Source organism: Schistocerca piceifrons, chromosome 5, assembly GCF_021461385.2.
Source record: "Schistocerca piceifrons isolate TAMUIC-IGC-003096 chromosome 5, iqSchPice1.1, whole genome shotgun sequence".
Lineage (NCBI taxonomy): Eukaryota > Metazoa > Arthropoda > Insecta > Orthoptera > Acrididae > Schistocerca > Schistocerca piceifrons.
The window spans coordinates 345,929,049-345,945,043 of record NC_060142.1 but is presented as its reverse complement, the minus strand read 5'-3'; the positions used below and the strand labels follow the sequence as shown (position 1 = coordinate 345,945,043).

Below are 15,995 nucleotides of genomic sequence, written 5' to 3'. Positions count from 1 at the left end.
GCTTTGACTGTGTTTGTGGAGCGGCGGATTTTATACAGCACGCAGTTTTCTCTTACACCATACTGCATAAATAAATCAACAGTTAAATTATTAAAGCGTATGTGATATTCGAACCTGCGCGCATAGTAATTGACTGGGATTGGAACATGCTTCTTACATCAATTGCCCAGTAACCCAGTAAGCAACAATATTCCTCCATTAATACATCTACAACGGACTTACAAACTCCTCAAGTTTCGAAAACAATTGTGTTGTGAGCTTGTCATGAGAAAACAAAATTTTCACATTTTCGAGTTTTCTAAGCTATCCATCAGGCTCGAAACCCACCTGCGTCATGACATTTGACGTGCATTTTGTTCACGAATGGAAGCATAATTACATAAACTCTTACCATGAGCTGTTTTAGAGTGGTCCCCGACAAGTATTCTCGTCGAGATCGGTGGATCAACAGCTCTGGCATCTCCTTGTAACATGCTTACTGCGTGCCATGTGCAGAACTCCATGGCGCTGAGTTATAGTATTTCGTTTGCTCTGTTATCGGTGGTAGCAACAAGAGCGGAGTCTGTTCTATTTAATTACGTTCTGTTAATTTCGTAATATTTAATGAAAAAGAAATAAATGAAAGCGGAGAAGACGTAATACAACTTTCTTCACTAAACGAAGTCCATATTACACTACTGGCCATTGAAATTGCTACACCATGAAGATGACGTGCTACAAACGCGAAATTTAACGGACAGGAAGAAGATACTGTGATATGCAAATGATTAACTTTTCAGAGCATTCTCACAAGGTTGGTGCCGGTGGCGATACCTACAACGTGCTGACATGAGGAAAGTTTCTAACCGATTTCTCATACACAAACAGCAGTTGACCAGCGTTGCCTGGTGAAACGTTGTTGTGATGCCTCGTGTAAGGAGGAGAAATGCGTACCATCACGTTTCCGACTTCGACAAAGATCGGATTGTAGCCCATCGCGATTGCGGTTTATCGTATAGCGACATTGCTGCTCGCGTTGGTCGAGATCCAATGACAGCGGCCTCGTATCACTAGCAGTCGAGATTACAGGCATCTTATCCGCATGGCTGTACCGGATCGTGCAGCCACGTCTCAATCCCTGACTCAACAGATGGGGACGTTTGCAAAACAACAACCGTCTACAGGAACAGTTCGACGACGTTTGCAGCAGCATGGACTATTAGCTCGGAGACCACGGCTGCGGTTACCCTTGACGCTGCATCACAGACAAGAGCGCCTGCGATTGTGTACTCAACGACGAACCTGGGTGCACGAATGGCAAAACGTCATTTTTTTGGATAAATCCAGGTTCTGTTTACAGCATCATGATGGTCGCATCCGTGTTTGGCGACATCGCCGTGAACGTACATTGGAAGCGTGTATCCGTCATTGCCATACTGGCGTATCACCCGGCGTGATGGTATGGGGTGCCATTGGTTAGACGTCTCGGTCACCTCTCGTTCGTATTGACGGCACTTCGAACAGTGGACGTTACATTTCAGATGTGTTACGACCCGTGGCTCTATTCTTGATTCGATCCCTGCGAAACCCTACATTTCAGCAGGATAATGCACGGCCGCATGTTGCAGGTCCTGTATGGGCCTCTCTGGATACAGAAAATGTTCGACTGCTGCCCTGGCCAACACATTCTCCAGATCTCTCACCAACTGAAAAAGTCTGGCCAATGGTGGCCGAGCAACCGGCTCGTCACAATGCGGCAGTCACTAATCTTGATGAACTGTGGTATCGTGTTGAAGCTGCATGGGCAGCTGTACCTGTACACGCCATTCGAGTTTTGTTTGATTCAATACCCAGGCGTATCAAGGCCGTTGTTACGGCCAGAGGTGGTTGTTCTGGGTACTGATTTCTCAGGATCTACGCACCGAAATTGCGTGAAAATGTAATCACATGTCAGTTCAAGTATAATATATTTGTGCAATGAATACCCGTTTATCATCTGCATTTCTTCTTGCCAAAATATGCAAAGGAGACAAAGGAGACAAACCTTCAAGTTTTATTGTACAGACTGGTCTTTTCTGGAAGTCAGCTGAACAAGATTGAGGTTTACTCTTAAGGAGGCGAAACTATCATCTTCTACTTTCACATTGAAGAATTTCAGTTGCTAGACTACACTAATTATCTAATCATCTAATACACGAAATTTACTTATGGATGTTCCTTTGTTTCAATAATGTGCTCTGTTCCACTGAAGTCAGTCGCCAAATTGTTTTATGTTAATTGTTTGCACACGTTGTTCAATAGCCTACTCTCAAAGCATTGGAATAATAGGACACATGTTTGTCAAAGTGACTTGTTGGAATCGACTTATATCAGATATACACACTTACATATCTCAGTAACAGCAATTGTTCAGGGACGGAACTCTAAACTTTTATCACTTCAGCCGGCCGGAGTGGCCGTGCGGTTCTAGGCGCTACAGTCTGGAACCACGAGACCGCTGCGGTCGCAGGTTCGAATCCTGCCTCGGGCATGGATATGTGTGATGTCCTTAGGTTAGTTAGGTTTAAGTAGTTCTAAGTTCTAGGGGACTGATGACCTGAGAAGTTAAGTCCCATAGTGCTCAGAGCCATTTTTATCACTTCACGCCAAGTTTATAAATGTGTTTCCCAAAGATGGCGAGTAAACCTGTACAAAGTTTCACTGCTTTACCTCTTCTGATCTGTGTCATTTAAAAGAGTGACTATCTGCTTCATCCTACCCTATTCTTAGTTATATTAGCTTCGTTCACGCATCACTGACACGTAAACACTACTTCCGTAACAACTTTCATATAACGTCACCTGGAAATGCGGAACACTGCGCTATCAAAGCCAGAAATCTCCAAAATCCAGGTTTCAGTATTGTTATCTCCACTCTGGAAAAGTCCTTCCTGTTTCGTCAGACTTCGTGTCAACATTCTACGGTTTCTGTTCGCAAAGCTATCGTTTTGCTGGTACGTCGTTACAAGTTTCCAAGGCAGCTTCCTCTTCCACGAACACGAAGCCCCGCGGCACACTGCTGGAAGTTTGCTGTTCTATTTCGATGTGAACTAGTGGATAGTACATGCACGTCGGGCGAGTTGTAGTACATGTGACTCACGTACGAACAACAAAATCCCATCCTCGGCCACGGAGTTACGACCTACTTGCATTTACAATGTTGTACCTACCTTATTTCTGCTTACGTCTTCTTTGCTGTAATTTTTGTTCTCCACAGTGCGCTAGTATTTAATCGAAAACCGGTTCTATTTCAAGACAGGTTCAAGATATCGAAAAGAGATTTTCGACGTATCATAGCACGCAGAAGGGCACGTAATTTTTCTAGCGTGGCAATAGTAGTAAAGTCGTCTAGTATGATTAATTGGGCGACCCCGACGGGTGGACTAAGCCTCCTAATTGAAAAGGTTTTACGTATCCTTCGCTCACATTGGTACCACTGCTTCGCGAATTGTGAGAATTGTGTGTTAAGTGTATCTGATGCTTGTTGATGACTGTAGTGTGTGTGTGTGTGTGTGTGTGTGTGTGTGTGTGTGTGTGTGTGCAGCGTGTTGTCCTGTCTGCGTTGTATGATGATGAGAGATGGGAGAGTGTGAAATCCGATGCCGGCACACAGCCTACTCTTCGCGAACGAGCGAGGCGGTGCAGTGGTTAGCACACTAAACACGCATAGTGGAGGACGACGGCTCACATCCCAGTCCGGCTATCCAGCAACAGGTTTTCCGTAATTTCCCTAAACTGCTCCAGCCAAACGCTCACGAATAGTACTAAGGGGATAGCTGAGTTAATATCCCCATAGAACGATCGTATCACCATCAAAAGTGTCACATGCCCATACTCCATGAGACATCTCTCCTTTTCCAGAAGGGTGATGCCAACAGCGAGTGGCGTGTCCAGGAAATTACCCATCAAATTACCGGTTATGCCAGACGTTGCTTAATTTCGTCCATCTGACGGGAAGCGGTTTATTCAACGAAGCTAGATCATTTACTATAATATGGTTAACCTGCTTAACTCTTTTAACAACCGATATTTTGAAGCAAAAACCGGTCTGGTTTTTTAAACAGCATTCGAAATATAGTACAAGTAAATGATAGACACCACTACATAAAAAGTGTTTTGTGAAAATATTAATTGCAATTATACAAAGATAAGTGTGCAACAGAAGAAGAATTCCCGTCGATAACTGAAAACTATGTAATTATAATACATTTAATCCAAAACTACATTTAGTGTGTGCAAAATTATCTTACATCAAAACAGATATAACAGTTCTGCCTAAAAAATAATTTGTAGGCCTAAGTATGTAACAATAAAACAAAACTACTATGGAATATGAAGAAGAAATCAATAGGTCTTTGCATATCCATGGGCTTTCGTCACAGCTGCACACTTATTTGGTACTGAATCCACAAGCTTTTGTAAATGGTTTTGACCATTCGTCCAATAAAGCAGCTCAAATTGATCCTTGTTTGAGTAGTTTCAGCGACGTACGCGCCGACCACTGCATCCCAGAGGTGTTCTGGCTTGGACGCTCCAAAATACTTTTTCTTTTGGTTTTAAGGACCAGAGATGTGTTTCGAACCACATGTGTTTCGAAAAGGTGTCTTTTGTAGTACTCAATACGTGGTATATTTTGTCTCCCATGTGGAACCACATTCCTTTCTAAAATGTCACTGTACAGGAAACGATACATTTTGCTTTTTACTTAGACTAGATGAACAACTCCCCGTGTGGAAAAATATCCTCATACCGTGACGCTGCCACCACCAGGCTTAACGGTACCTAATGCGTTTTTCTGGTCACATTGGTTTTTTGGTCCACGTATGTATTGCATCAGAAGACGATATATTACATTTACTGTCATCCCCTCACAGAACCGTAGACCAATCTGTAGCAATCCAAGATTGTTGTTTCTATGCAAACTCTGTCCTGGCCTTTGTAATAGGACTGGTTGGAGGGTACCTAATAAATGCTTCGATACCACTAAATGTTTAGCAGATTGTGTGTTAACCAATTCACAATATGTAATGGACAAAAGTTAAAAATTATGGTTTTCCTTACTTTCTATCATAAAATTAAACTGTTTGGTGCACTTATACACCGAATGAAGATCATTAACATTATGTCATATCATTTAACTGTAATTAACAGACAGTTACAATTAGTTAGAAAATCTGATGTTGTGAATTAATATTTCGCCTTAAATTTCTGCAACATTTATAATTTCATTCTCGTGATTGCATTATTACACTCCAATAGAAATGTTAGGAGATATATATATATATTAATTAGCAAAAATCGGAAATTTCAGCTTATCTAAAAACAAAATTTTGAAACATTTTGCAGTCATCTGATGTATTTAGCATGGCTTGTGCACTTCAAGTCTCATGTCAATACAGAAAAACCAATTAGATCAGTTGTAATTAACTTTTTCACTGAGAATTTTCGAACTTTCTGATGTAAGAACTATTGATTTTCAGTCAGTTTGATACTACGAAATTATCATACAGACCTTTAACATGAAATCCCGTTTTGGCATTTTGTACGGTAGCTCAGTTAATGTTAGGAACAAAATCCAACGTGAAATCATCATGCAATTAATGATTTGATGTTAGGTATTGCGATTGTAACTTCATAACCAAATTCCCATGTAAAAGTTCAAATAACGATATTTATAAATGTATTCAGAAGGGATCATCACTTATTGTCTTTAAAACCGTATTAAACTTCGTTGAAAATCATTAACTTATCATTATAAACCAGTAAATGTATTTTTTATAACAGGTGACAGAACATACATTGTTAAGATAGGGTATATATTGAGAGGTCCAAAGCACTTGAAGTTAATCGCCATTTGGCTAGTCTAATGACGGAAAGACTGTAAGAGTTGCTGTTTTGTCATTCATTTTGGTAGAAAACAATTTGTGTGTGAACATCTTTGTGTATGCTTACGGAAAATACAGCTGCTGTTGGAAGGATTCATCAGTCTGTTGGAAAACATTATTTCAACATCCAGTTTTCACAACGTCCGAATTCCAGGCAAATCTGCAATATACATCCCCTAATGGACTTTATTGGTGCAAGAGATTCGACGGTTCAAAGCAAAATATTCCACTGCAAAACTACATCACTTCCATACTACGATGAATCTCTCGTAATGAGAAGTATTGTAGCCAGAACTGCAGTTGGAGTAACATCAGACCTTCCTGTCTTGTGAAATTATGAGTGATTCACGCTCTAATCATCTACCACTTAAGTCACCTGCTAGAAGTCGACGTTTTACAGTAGACGCAGGTACGTTCAGCTCATGATGCTGTTCCAGACTACCCGTAATTTGTGGATCCATTTGTCTTGGATCAGTAGCCGACTGTTTGTTAACAATTCTGTGCTTCCTCCTTGTTGTTTTTCGAGGACGACCTGATCTAGGATTATGGGCTACTGATCTGTCCTGCTTTTGCCGTCGACTCCGGACACTTACTAGTTTTATTATACCCCACAGACTATAGCCATACTAGACTCACAGTTTTCTTTCTTCAAAGCATTCAGAACAGCTTGTCTCACATCACCCGAGTAGTCTTTGTGTTTTGGCAAATTCCTAGGTCTCCTTATAAACACAGGAACACTGTCGGAATGCCTAAGTAGCAACAGTTAATTAATACCGTAAGAACGAAGCAAATTACGAAACATTTTTGACCTAAAGGATTATAAACCTACATTATTATAGTAAGATCCAGTTTTATTTCTAGATGTGTAACCAAAGCGGCGTGAAGCTCTTGATGAAGTGACACAGCTATAAACGTTGTTCTGTTGTGACTGTATGCAAACAGTACTGTCAACATTACACCACAGCTACAAAATACGTTAGGGCTCTACTATGAACCAGTACCACATCCTTGACACATATCCCCTAGTCCACGATGATGTCAAACAAGTTGCTGTCCTTTGACGTTTTCCGATGTCCTGCGTCCATCTCCCAGGGCGCAGTTGTACTCCAGATGAGGACGAACAGTCTTAGTGTAGGCAGTCTCTCTAGTATGTATGCTGCATCTACTAAGCATTCTGCCAATGATAAAGTCTTTCATTCGTCTCCCCTACAACATTTTCTATGTGATGGCATCAGTTAACTATTTTCCGTGCGTTTGTTTGACGGTGTACTACGAGCTGTCCTTCAGACACGCACGCAGATCTGAATGAACAGATACTGTTACGATCTACACCTGTATATAGTATAAGAAACGTATTCGTAATTACGAATACGATTAAGTGACAGCTCCACAATTTATTAGTGACATGTGAAAATTTGTGCTAGACCCACACTCGAGACCAGATTTCCCGTTTTACTGGAGCGGTCGCATTAACCACTTCGGCCATCCAATCACGCCTCCTTGACCGACTGCCCTGCGTGGCCACAGGGCGCCGTAGCGCCGTATGAAAGTTTGGTCAGCCCGGCAGGTGTGTTCGGGTTTTCGAAGTTATTAAGATGACCACTCGCATAAAGTGGGAGATCTGGTTTCGTGTTACGTTGTGGCACAAATTTTCGTATGTCATTAATAAACTACGAACACGTTTCTTTTCAGGTCGAGTTAAATTGTCCAAATTTATGTGTTTTAACGTGTAAACCAAATTTAACGTAATTTTTTGAGTGCACCTGTGGAGGAAAGCACAGTTTTCGTTGCTTAGACTCAGTTGCCACTTTTTGTTCCGTGCATATATATATTTACTAAAATTCTGCGTTTAGAAAGTGTGAAAAGCCTTCTGGAAATCTAGAAATTAGGAACCGGCTTCAGATTCCTTGTAGACAGAAGCCAGCAGGATAACGCTACAAGTTGATAAGTAATATTGGCGGTACTCACCTGGCACTCGTAGGTGCCGTTGTCCCTCTTCTGCACGTACTTGATCTGCAGCGTCCAGTCGTCGGAGCCCTCTGCGTGCAGCACCTGGAAGCGCTCGTCGTTGGTGTAGGTGAACAGCCCCGACGTCAGAATGTGCCAGTCGCGTCGCCGCACCCACGAGATCTGCAGCACAGCGGAAAGCAACCAGCTGCGATCACCACTCTATTCTCACACAGCAAGCACCAGATAAATCTCTTCACTTCAGGATAGCTTTGAGAGACCGTCAAAAAAGGTGTATAAGATCTTTAATAATGAATAAATCCGCTCCAGTTGTACTTGACAAATCCTCCCTTTGGATAAATTCGTACGCACAATCCGAGTTTCAGGATACAAATCACATCTCCAGATGCTCGAGTGCGTTCGAGGAAGTAGTACCGGTCGTGTAGAAAATCCAGCACGTGTTCTAGCATGCTGCTTGATAAATTTGCTGGATTTTTTGCGTGCCTGGTGCCACTTTCTCGTATGCAATCAAGCACCTGAAGATGGGATTTACATCCTGAAACCCGGGTCGTGTATACGATTTTATCCAGATAAAGGCTTTACCAGGTGCAGCTGTAGTGATTTATTAATCATCAAAAATTTACCAATAGCTGTTGATGTCCCGCAAAGAGTAAACTATTTGTGTAAGACCCAAAAAAATGGTTGCAATCGATGTAAAAAATAAAATCCTATTGATGAACTGCCATAGCATTCGCAACGAAGTACCAGAGTTTGAAGCAGTCGTAAAAAGCCATGGAACTCATATGAAGGTGCAGCAAACTGGCTACAACAAGAAAACGAAAGCAGTGAAATCTGTCTTGGAAGTCTGATGGTGTGTATTGTGACGCAGGTTTACGTTGTTAGTGTAAATGACTGGGGCTGTTTGGGCATAAACAGTGAAACGTCCCCTTTGAACAATTTTACATGACTGTGCTTAACCTGACACACAATATTTTTAGCGCAACGCAATCTGACTTTCAAAACTCCCTACTAAAGAATGGCCCTGACAAACATTAAACTATACCTTTCACAAATCACTTACCTCACAAAAATCTTCGCTGCTCAAGCTACTGCAATACAGCGAGCGCCACTACTGCCAGCTTAATATCATCACAAATCATAATATATATATATCAGTTCATGACAAACTGCAAAACTTCGCCATCTCTCTCCCCACATCCACCACTGCTGGCGGCTCACCTCCAACTGCTCAACGCTACGCGCTGTTAACAGCCAGCTGCCGCTGCCCAACACTACAATGGCAGACAACAATGCAAACTAGCCACAGACTGCACACAGCTCAGCCAGTGATTTTCATATTGAGCGCTACGTAACGTTGCCAATAAGAAAACATAAACAGCCTACTTACATAGCCCCCATGCTCCCCACAAAAAATTTTACAAAATTTTTTTTGGGCAGTGGCCAATAATGATTTGATAAAATTTTTCATAATTACAATAACAAAGATATCAAATGCACACACTTATTGATACAATGTTGGTCAAAAGCTAAAAATTTCTCACAGTCCATAAAGACAGTCCTGATCATTCATTTCGGTAATCACAGGTTTTTTTTCACAAAGTCTCATTAGTAAAAGAAATTGCACACAGAAGTCGTGGATTTCCATGCAGTCTTGAAGAAGTAGTGTTGTCCTTCCAACGGAAAGACAGTGCTGGCTCTTGACATGCTGACAGGTAATGGGCCACAATGGAGCAAACCCACAGCAGAGTCATTCGAAGTTTTGAAGAGTATTGGTAGGTAAGTCATCACAGAGCAGACCCACTGTAGTCCTGGTAGAGATTACGGTATTGGTGGGCCACCAGAGGTGCAGACCCACTGCAGTCCTTGTAGAAATAATGGTATTGATGGATCATCAAAGATGTAGACCCACTGTAGTCCTTGAAGAGATGGCCAGCAGCCATCTGTTGTGACTGTGCAGGTGCACAATCACCATTGAAGAGTCTTGCGGATAATATAGCAAGTCCATAAACCACCACTTGTGCACTCACAAAGTTTTTGAAATTGTCCTTAGAACCAGCAATGCTGTTATCCAGTCCCTTGCTGAGTTATTAACACACGTGCAAACACTAACAGTCCCAACTTCTCACATATTGTCCACATACTATGACCAACAGAAACGTGTGCAGTGAAATGTAACTAACAAGTTAATAATGTCATGAACTGGTGACAATTACAATTTTATAACATAAGAATACAATTACAAAGGTACAAAATACATCATTAAAAACATAACAATACAGATAACATTTGTAGTAAAACAGGCGTTACAAAAGAATAGAAATAAACATATACATCAGTGTTACAAAAATAGTGACATAAGTACATACATAAAATAATGAGAATAGTTTTCGAAACATTAATTTCACACATGAACATTGAAACAGAACAGAATTGTAAACAACTTTACAAAGAAAATAACATATTATTAATGCAACTTATATTTGAGGATAACAGTATTCCTCCTCATAGTGAATATAGCTTAGTATTAGAAGAGAAAAAAAATTCTATGAAACAGTACACAGAGACAGGAAGAAAACAAATACTCAAGGGTACACAAACACATAGTGGGATAACACCAATAGGAAAGGACAGGGTTCGTTTTCAGTGTAACATTTGGTACTGCAGTCCAACCCAAAACTTCATATATCTTTCCTCTTATTTCATCCTCTGTTTCCACCAAAAAAAATTCTATCTAAGCATGCTTTCTGTATTTATATGTTCACACATTTCTTACTTCAACATTTATTTCCAAGAAAATCCTACCTAAACCTGTTTTCTCAATGCATTTCTTCCAATTCATCGCAACTCATTCTCTTAGAGGCTACCCCCTCTTAAGCTAACTTAAATGTACTGAGCTCAGATGCTGAACTAAGGGACGAGGCAATGCAGCATCACATAACAAATCAACACAAACAGCAATGCAAAAAAATGCAAATTGGCAAAGCTAGCAGCATAAATGAGCAAAAGTCAAATTCAATAACACTATGCCTGGCAAACAGCAGCAACTTATACCTAAACATGACATAGCGCAAGCAGAAAAAATATTACACTAAACAACAATGCAGATAAGGGAAATGTATATTCACATCTTAATGTCTATGTAATTAAAGTGGTGCACCACAAGAAGTTATTCTACCAAAAAGTTACCAATTACTTGAAAAGAAAATTATGAATGCAGTTACTAGTTCCTTCTTATTGTTCTTTCCTGTCCAAGTGCTCCTTTTTTAAAGAATGTGGATCACATTAGCAAATGCATTTCATTTTATAAAAGCAATGCTGCAACACAGCTGGAAACCAGATATCAAATGAAATAAGCAATTACGCAAACCAAAGCATAAAAACATCATTCAATAGCTATGTGGCATTTCGTAAGTCAGTAGCTCTCAATTCTCGTAGAAAGACACTTGTCATTATCAGGTTTGCAGATTAAGAATATTTCCAAGGATAATGGCCTCCCCTTTTTTTTGTGCTACCTGTGCCGCTGAAAAGGGCTCGCAATAATGGCTTTTTCTCCAGGCGTCTGACACAGCTGGGTGCCCGCGACGCATTACGTGCAGGTGGTCACTTAACTTTCGTACGGAAATATTTACGACAGGAGATTCTGCTACCGTGGTAGTCTCATATAAAAATATTTCACAGGTCAAGAATTAGCGTTGCAAATCTGTAGAAACAAAACCCTATAAATAAAACAGTGTCCAAAAAAATTTTCAGTGGCATTGTGATACATTCATGCATATACACACACATTTCATAACTCTTAAAGTACGATTCTTGGTTTCCAACAACCTTTTCATAAATCAGAGTCCCTAACCCCTACTCCTTATTCCTTACCTTATTACACATATACATATTCATATTCATCAACACGTCTTCAATATTTCATCATAATAGCTACATAGCATAATCAGATTCCTCATATAGCATCAGCTTATTTATCATAAACATACCTCAACAGCATAGTACACATCGTCGTCGTAATAATAACATCATAACACTTCAGTCAAATCTTAAAATCGTCGTAACTTCCTCCAATAATTTCAAAACGTAAAAAAAAATTCTCTGCTCATTTCAATAGTGTCATCTACCTCAAACGTACTTTAAAATCATGATCCCATACCTAATATCTCAAAGCTCTCATAGTATCACAATGAATCCGAAAAAATATGAACATTTCACAAAGTACAGACAAAATACAGTTTCATAAGTGTGAAGTTATCCAACTGTAATTGCGTAAACATCTGTCACTGACGTAGTAAAAAGAATGTTTGTTTCTCTGTCAAATAATCAGATAGCTGTGTAATTCTGTGTTAGAGAAATATGGTACCGACGTGTAAAGTTGTATAAGCAAATACCATATTAGCTAGGGTTCCTTGTGGTTGCCACACACATGGTACACAAAGTAAGCGTGTACCCCCCTGAGGATAAATGTAATTATGCCCTCAGGTGTTACAAATTACAGCAATGGAATGAAATGTATCACGGAAAACTTTCTTTGTAATTAAAAAATCTTTAAAAATAAATGTTTCAAGTACAAAATTAATCACTCAAATACGTGTACTGTAGCGCTAAATGTGCGTCTTGTTGCAACATAATCTGTGTGGAAGTGTCGTAGTTATCGTCCTCCGAAAGCTAAGTTCTGCAGAAGTCAATGTACTTACCTCATAATACACAAAAGTGAAATGCTTTGCGTATAGATATCGTAGTTATAATGCTTATTGGCGTGATGAAGAAAGTACTGTACAGTAACGTAATGTTGTGCCACGAAAAAGGCTGTATCCTTGTAGCTATACCACAATAGTCACCACTAAAACATGTCTCACTTTATAGAAGAATTCAGAAAAAAATGTGCAGATATAAAACAGATACACCGCAAAAGCAACATTGTAAATTGTCACGCATTAGCAGCGTCGTGATAAAATCGTGTAGCTGTCACATAAACTAACCACTGTGTCATCTGGCATTTCACAGAAAGTGCATTAAACCCAGAATGTATTTTCAAGTAAACCAAAATGTTGCATGAAAATTTCATTAGCAGTGCTGGTATGTTCTAAGTATGTGAGCCTTATAGTCGTTACATAATCGTGCAACTAACAAGCAAGAATGTACACACACAATAACACTGTGTCTCCTGTTCACAATAACAATGCATTCGTAATTTCTGTTTAAATAAGTTCTCTTGGTTCTTGGCTGGATATTTCACTTCAAACATTGTTACATGTTAACAGATTCTAAATCTGACAAAGCATATTAGTAATGTGAAGCGAAAAATTTTATGACAAAGACTAAGTTAAAAAGCAGATTATCTTTCAATAAATGGTTTTACATGTGAAATGTGGTGTAAACCTTTACTCTTCCTAGTACGCAGAGTTTCAACTTCAACGCAATTATCATGCGGTATTCGTCGGTAAAGAATACTGGAATTTTGCTCAAGGTTAGCGTCTATGTTATTTTTCTCTGAGCCAGCCGGCGCACGTGGGTGCCTGCGGCGCGAGTCGTTGTCTGTCTCTTTGTTGGCGCGCGTCGTTAATGGGATTTGGAGACCTAACTTCCACAAATTCACCTCCTCGAGAGGGCCCTGCCCTGTTTAAATCCCGCCAGTTCTGATGCAATTCAGGTCTGTCGTTACGATCACATCGTCTGTCGTCATGTCGATAGCTCCTGTAGTTTCTTTCTTGTCGGTTAAGTGGTGGAGAATTTCTCCCTGAATCGTAACTGCGCGCTGGACCGTTGCGTCTAAAGTTATTCTGTCTCCCTTGATAATAATTGTTTTGGTTCCCATATTGTCTGTTTCTCTGATTGTCTCTGTGATAGTCATTACCACGGAGAGGTGATCTTTCCCTGTAATTAATACTACTCTGCCAACGGTTGTCATACGGGTGGTGTCTGTTTTGGTCACGATATGTGTTGTGAGAATAGCCTTGTCGCGTCGAGTTATTATTTCTTTCATCGCGGAATTGCGACTGATGTGACCTGTAATTGCTGTGTTCCTGGTTTCGCGTTCCGCGATTGTCAGTGTCAATTTCTAATTGTTGTAACAGACCCTGAAATGCTTCAATGTCATCTTTGCAACGTCCTGCTAAAATAATATGTCGTAAATGTTCAGGCAATTTGAGTAAGCAAATGCGGATGAGTTCTGAGGGGCTGTATGGGTTTGAAAGATATTGATTCTTATGCAACATGTCTTCAAAATATTTGACAAGACTGGAAAATTCAGATTGTTCAAAGTGTTTCATCATCATGATGCTATGTTTTACACGGTCTTGTGTAGCTTGAGACCAGTATGCTGAGAGGAAGGCATGATAAAAATCTCCTTCACTGTGACAATCGTGAATGACCGATCGCATTCTTACACCTGGTTCATTCTCTAAGTAGCCACACATAAATTCTAACCTGTGCTCCAATGACCAGTTGGGAGGGAAACAATGAGAGAATTGATGGAGCCACGCTTGTGGATGAATGTCGTTGCCAGAATTCTTAAATGTTTTGAATTTACGTGTAGTAATGAACAGCTTATAGTCAAAATCATCATGTCGGCAAGTCGCATATCGGTCATTGTTAGGTCGTGTCGGCCGTTCCATCTCAAAATTCGGTGCACATTGCCAATTTCTTTCATAACTTCCGAAATGCCCTGTGTTATTATTTTGCGGCTTTTCCGTGTTTCTAAGTCCCTCTTCCCGTGTTGGAGCGCGAGTGTCTTCTGAAATACGTAATTCTTGTATTACCTGTGTCAGCTGATCTTGTACTTCCCGGATTTCTCTTTGGTGTTGCATATCAATTTGATTCAGATTTTGTTTCAGTTTCCTAATTTGTGCGTTCTGTTCTGTGTCATTAAAGACTACCGGTTTTGCGTCATTCAGATTATCATCTACCTTCGCAGATAAATTATTTAGCTGATCCGAAAGTTCAACTACTTTCTCTGATAATGAACACATTTCCTCAGTGTGTTTTTCTGAACCAAGTTTCAGAGTGTCCATTTGTGTTGAAATCGAATCTACTGTGTCCTTTAAGTTATCCTGAGTTTTTGCAAGTTGCGTAACCGAATCGGTAGATGCAACTGAGTCAATTTTAGCTTGCAAGGTGTTGTGATTTTCATGAACAATAGTTTGCAGTTCTTTTATAGCTGCTTCATGATTCTGTAATGCATTTTCATGACGCGAAAAAATAGGTTGAAAATGCTCACAAATTTGAGTTTTTACGTCATTACAGACTTTTTGACATTTCGATTCAATGTTATGTAACTCAGCAGTTAAATCCTCACGTGTTTGTTCGAGAGTTTGTTCCAATGAGTCTAACTTTTTGAGATTTTGTTCCACTGTGTCTAACTGTTGCTGTGTTTGTCTCTGGTGTTGTTCCATTGTGTCTAACTTTTCAAGCTTTTGCTGTGTTTGTCTCTGATTTTGTTCCATTTGTTGCATTAATTGCAATAATAATGTATTAGTGTCTGGAATCTGTTTCTCTACGCTTTTCGGCAGTGCATTTGCACCGGCAACATTCACATTTTGACAAGCAGAAAATGCGTCTTGACTTATTTGAGAAAACGGTGATAACCCAAAACCTGAATCTACAGTATTTGCGAAATTGTGTCCTGTCATTTCGGATTCCTGAGGCGAGCTGTTGCCGACCGATCGATCGATAATGCTTCCCTGTTCACTACCTGTTTCACTGTCTACACCATTGTTTGCAGCCCGCTCCATTTCCCTATTCACAATTACCAAATTACTACTTTGAACATCAGTTAATTCATTACTCTGCGGCGCTAACACACTGCCTTCGTCTTCACTGTCATTTCTCAGTTTACTTTGGAGCCTAGTATTACGTTTTTCACACGCCATTATTGTCACAGTATTTCACACGACAACACAGAAAAACACAATTTGAAGATCAAAAATAAGAGAACACATTAACATAGCACTGAAAATAATATCTAGTTAATTGCAAGCGCAGCTGCGAAATACTTGCTGCAAATCTACATGCGTGCCACAACTGTTTTACTATACAACAATGAAAGACTGCAACTACAAAGGAAATTCTCTCTACAATTACGCGCTAGCAATAAACAAAATCTACACTAAATACACAAACTACA

The 15,995-nt window shown here is 40.0% G+C and overlaps 1 protein-coding gene across 6 annotated transcripts in view; it reads right to left on the bottom strand.

Annotated features, from left to right (window-relative positions):
- The window catches only part of LOC124798130 (hemicentin-2-like), a 1,906,233-nt gene that overhangs the window by 404,843 nt on the left and 1,485,395 nt on the right, over positions 1–15,995 (bottom strand). For all 6 annotated transcript variants that reach the window (XM_047261391.1, XM_047261390.1, XM_047261394.1 and 3 more), the window contains one exon: positions 7,871–8,032. In XM_047261391.1, the coding sequence (XP_047117347.1) occupies positions 7,871–8,032 (162 nt within the window). The remainder of the gene's footprint in view (positions 1–7,870; positions 8,033–15,995) is intronic.